This window comes from Austrofundulus limnaeus, unplaced genomic scaffold (genome assembly GCF_001266775.1).
Source record: "Austrofundulus limnaeus strain Quisiro unplaced genomic scaffold, Austrofundulus_limnaeus-1.0 Scaffold22, whole genome shotgun sequence".
NCBI classification, from domain to species: Eukaryota; Metazoa; Chordata; class Actinopteri; order Cyprinodontiformes; family Rivulidae; genus Austrofundulus; species Austrofundulus limnaeus.
The window spans coordinates 3,287,982-3,293,015 of record NW_013952424.1 but is presented as its reverse complement, the minus strand read 5'-3'; the positions used below and the strand labels follow the sequence as shown (position 1 = coordinate 3,293,015).

At 39.6% G+C, this 5,034-nt stretch overlaps 1 protein-coding gene across 1 annotated transcript in view; it reads left to right on the top strand.

Moving 5' to 3' along the window:
* Positions 1-2,654: 2,654 nt before the first annotated feature.
* si:dkey-97m3.1 (fatty acyl-CoA reductase 1) overlaps positions 2,655-5,034 on the top strand; it is a 60,553-nt gene continuing 58,173 nt past the window's right edge. The window contains exon 1 of the mRNA XM_014004283.1: positions 2,655-2,879. Coding sequence (XP_013859737.1) covers positions 2,871-2,879 — 9 coding nt within the window. The 5' untranslated portion in view covers positions 2,655-2,870. The remainder of the gene's footprint in view (positions 2,880-5,034) is intronic.

The window sequence follows — 5,034 nt, the reverse complement described above, 5'->3', positions numbered from 1 at the left end:
TGTTACACTCTAAAGGTGTGTGTTACACTCTACAGACATGTGGTGCACTCTACAGATGTATGTTACACTTTAAAGGTGTGTGTTACACTCTGAAGTTGTTACACTCTAAAGGTGTGTGTTACACTCTACAGACATGTGGTGCACTCTACAGATGTATGTTACACTTTAAAGGTGTGTGTTACACTCTGAAGTTGTTACACTCTAAAGGTGTGTGTTACACTCTACAGACATGTGGTGCACTCTACAGATGTATGTTACACTTTAAAGGTGTGTGTTACACTCTGAAGTTGTGTTACACTCTAAAGGTGTTTTACACTCTACAGATGTGTGTTACACTTTAAAGGTGTGGTACACTACAGTTGTGTTTTGTCCATCCATGGCTCTCAAAGACTGTAACTGAGCATCTATTTTTATTATGAAATGCAACACTACGGATATATTAACTTTTGCAGAAACCTTGTTTACTTGTATTATTTTCTGAAACGCTGTCAAAATAAAACAATCTTGACACAACATGAAAGATGCATTCAGGGACTGCTGCTGTGTTGTTTTGATTTTCATGCAGACTGAATTACTTATGAGAGATTTACTTGGAGGTAKAAGTCGAAGTGAGCGATAATGTTTTTTGTTCACGTTTGTGTGTCTGTTAGCGAAATATCTCATGAACCACTTGACAAATTTTAACAAAACTTTCCACAAATACATGTTGGTTTACTTCTACAATTGATTAATTTTTGGAGCCAATCCAGTTTAACAGTCAACTGATCATAAAAAAAAATGACTGCATCCAATGAGGTATTAGCTTGTAGTAGCTGAGAGTTTTCACAAAACACGCAATGGGCAGGAAATCCTAAGTTGCATTTTAAATACACATAAAGCTAATTTCAATTATTGGTTAAAATTGAAAGTGAAGATGCAGTGTACGTAAGTGGCAATTGTAGGTTTGTGTAAGTATTTAAAATAGTAAGGAAATGCAACAWTATCCATTTTAAAGGAGATATGCAAAGAAGATAGCAGTTTTCTGCAGTCTCCTGGATGCAYTTGAAGACAATCCAGATAAACTAAATAAATCGACTGCATGATTTGTGGCTGCCACAATAAAGATAAATACCCCCTATGTAAATATAAAAGATAATGTATAAAAGGCAGCTTATTCTATATGTCTCTTAACCTGTTGGATTTAAATCTGCTGGTTTTACAAAAGCGGTCAAGACACGTATTTCATGCGACATCTTATTTTAGCCTTGGACGATGCCAATAAAAAAAACTTACTTTTTTTCCTTTATTTTCATTTCTTTATTTGTTTCTCAGACAGTTACTGTCTAAAAACAGTTTTGTGAAAATATTTGTTTTATTAATACATGCAAAAATAAACCACTATAACCACTTTTTCAAGTTCCCATATGTGTGCAGTTCTCCAGTCAGTMCACTAGATGTCAGTATAGACCAGGGTTCTATTTGTAGGCAAATTTGGTTTCATAATTGTTGAACTTACATAAAGTTATTAGGCAAACACTTCCACTTTTATATGGGGGATTTATCATCAGATGTGATCAAATTATCCATCAGCAGTTTATTTTTATTTATATCTGTAAAATGTGAGAATTCAACATTATTGCTCTAATGTGAATTTTATTATTGCCTGTACCAAAATGGAAAGAATTACCTGCTGTAAAGGGCTTGTACAGAGGGATTTTGTCCTTTTATTTATTTTTAAAGCAAAGGGCAAATCCTATCAGAGCATACAGGCCGTGTAGAGGTTTGTGGGGCAAATGCCTCTTTGTGTGTCCTGACACCAGTGTTGTTGTTGTTGTTGTTTTCTGTAACTTGATTTGACACAGAGACATAATTCTCCTGAACGGTCTGCTGAGCCCATGTGCAGAGTCAAGCTGCGTTTCCCCTCGAGCACCTGAAAGGGAAATTATTTTTTGCTGATTAAATCGTCGTTGCAGCTGGTGAAAAGCAGAAACCTCCCATTTGAGAATTTGTAAACAAAGCTGCGTGGTTGGGTGGAGGTTTCTGRGCCTAAAGGCTGGATGAAATGATGATCTGGTGCCATTTCATGCCTGGTTGAYGGAACCAAATATGCAAACATCTCCCTCAGGGCCCAGCCTTCCATGTCTACAATGTGCTCCAGCCATGCTGAGAGTTGTGAATGACTCTCAGCTACTACCACATCAAACTGTAGATAGACATTTTTTGTTTGTTTCCTAAATTCAGTTAGCTGTTAAAGCCACCTTGAACTGGCCTTGCAAAGAGACAATGAGATATTTTGCTAACAGACAGCAGGCTCCTGATGACATTTTTAAACCAAAATATTGCTCAAAACCTGTGTTAMGGATAAGGTCAAAATGAGTAAAATTGACAGAATTTGAGCCATTTTTGTGTTTTTTTGTGTCATTTAGCTGCGGCAGCCATCTTGAATCCTGTTGCCTCCAAAGATTAATCGGTTGAAAAAGCACATCCAGTCATGACGTCATGCAAGTTTGATCCAGATCCGTTCAGGAGTTCATGAGATATTTTGCTAACAGACACAATCAGGCAAAAACATTATCGTCCGCCCTCTTTTTTTTTTTTTACGGCGGGTGATAACAGAATGCCTTTTCCTCTGCTGGTATTTCTGAATGGCATCAGCCTGGGCCTGCAGAGCGACATGATGTACGGTCTGATGAGGGGAGGGCCCACACGGACCGGATGACACGCCCTTTCCCCGACACAAGTGTGCGTAGCTGTCTGTCCACGCGCTGAAGGCTGCGGACAGCCAGGCGGACACAGCCGGGTGTTCTTCGCTGAAGTCATCCCCCAGCAGCAGTCTGTGAGAGGCGGCCGGCCGGGTGGGTGGAGGCTGAAGGACCCGCCAGCACCAATCGATGTCAACGGTAAGAGGCGAGTTTCTGTCTTCATTTCTTTCCTCTCAGGGTTTTCTTTAAGCGGGCAGAGTTTGTACCTCAGGTTTGTTGAACTAAGTAAGTAAATAAACGAATAAATCAATAAACACTAATGGAGTTTTTCAAAGCAGCGGTGTGTCGTGGCACGCCGCTGCCGGAGCATCATTCATTTCGTTCGGTCGCGAGCCGTGACTGAGCCCCAGCATCCACACGTTCCAGGGCTGGTCTGCACGCGCTAGTATTCACTTTGTGTGTTTAATTAAACGTGGTCTTTATGCCTTGGGACTGCGTGAGCGGGGTTTAGCACGAAGCTGTTGCCGCTTTCGGCAGCAGGGTGGCGGGCAGCGGGACAGCTGGAGGAGCCGCAGTCAGCGCGTGGAGCAGCCGCGCGGCAGTCGTTCGCCGAGAACACAGGAARCGACCACCGTGACTTTCAAAATATAAGTTTTTTTTTCCACAAAAGTGTCAATTGAACGACTTTTARCTAATTTGAATACGTCTTTTAGTATGTTTTACGTGTGCGTGGATAAACAAGTACTTAGCTAGACGCGTGTTTCATAAAACTTTAATTACCGAACTTTCTCCTGGATATTTGAGCACTGCTAGACAACCGTTTTCCTGCCCTGTACGATTTAGATCCAGATAGTATCCCCCYACGAGTTGGTGTAAGCAGTTTTAGTTATCCATTTTTTAAAAATGTGTATTTATCCGTAGGCATTATTTCTTGAAAAACTTTTATTTTGAAAGCAATCACCGGATGTGGAATATTATCGACCGTATTTTGATCAGTAGAAAGCGTCAGCACGGATTTGTAAATCTCAATCTCGTTTTTAATGTTTTGGAGATGTCAAAACGATCAAAACATTGTGTAAACAGGAGCACAGAAAGGGAACACGAGCAGCTGCCGGGTTGTTTTTCTCGGTGGTCTTCTGTTTGAATCCCGAGCTGCTCAGGGGGGCGGACTTGATGGGAAGCCCAGATGACTGTCTCATAAGTCGGCCATRCCACATTTAAAACATGGGTAGCCGCTTAGGTTCATGTCAGGACTTGACTCTTTACTTATTATAATTATTTATTTATTCRTTTATTTTTCAAAGAAACCTCGAACACGTTTCCACTAACAAACATTAGTGGAAATTTAGTAATAAAAAACATTTACATTGTTTCTTCACAGTCAGTCCTGTCCACTAAGAGCTTTTTATTTTGGCTGTTTTGTCACAGTTTTACATAAAAGGAAAGGTGATTTCTTGTTTATATTTTTATATTAAAACCTAATGCTTCCTATTCATCTGCAGCTGGATTTAGTTTTTTATTGTCTCAAAAAGTGTTGCATCGATTTCTAAATCAGGATTATAGAGTGGCTCTAACTATCTGAGCTAATGGCCTATATTTCATTTTCAGATAGCACTCATAAGAGGACTGTCTCTTTCAGCTTCCAGATTCATAATCCAGTCCTGTGCTTCTTGTGTTAGCTACAGCTACATTAGTGCCTGCAAAAAAAAACCATTTTTCTTTCTGTGTCCCCTGCAGCCATGATTCTTGTTTCAACTTAAGTTTTTATTCCTTGTCCTTGTGTAAGCCGTTAAATGCTAAGATGATGTCATCTCTTCAAAGTCAGTGATGTCTATCACAAGTTCACGGTGGGAGTTGCAACTTAGCAAAGCTTCTTGTGGTTTGRTGTGAGGAGCATTGTTCTTTCTCTTTAGAAAAACATACTCTGCATATTTCTACGTCAGTGTCATCACTCAGMAGGGAACTGTGCTCAACACCACCGATGCCTGTGGTTGATATTCTAATCTTGTCCTCTTTAGTCAAATACACACGCAACAGACTTTTCATTTGTTTTTCCATTTGGACCTACACAAATGTATTGTGGTACATTAAACAAGTAACACGCACACACCACACAATCTGTTTCAAAAAGCTATGCAAAAGTTTAATTCTTCTTAGCAAAGCGTACGAGTTMGGATTAAGATTAGGCTAACATTGGGACACTAATTATTTTCCTAATTGTGCATGTATTATATTTTAGATTAGGGATGCACCGATATGAAAATTTCAGCTGATATCGATATCCGATATTATTATTATTGGTGTTATGGTCGATAACCGATATTTACCGATATTATACACACACACATTGTAT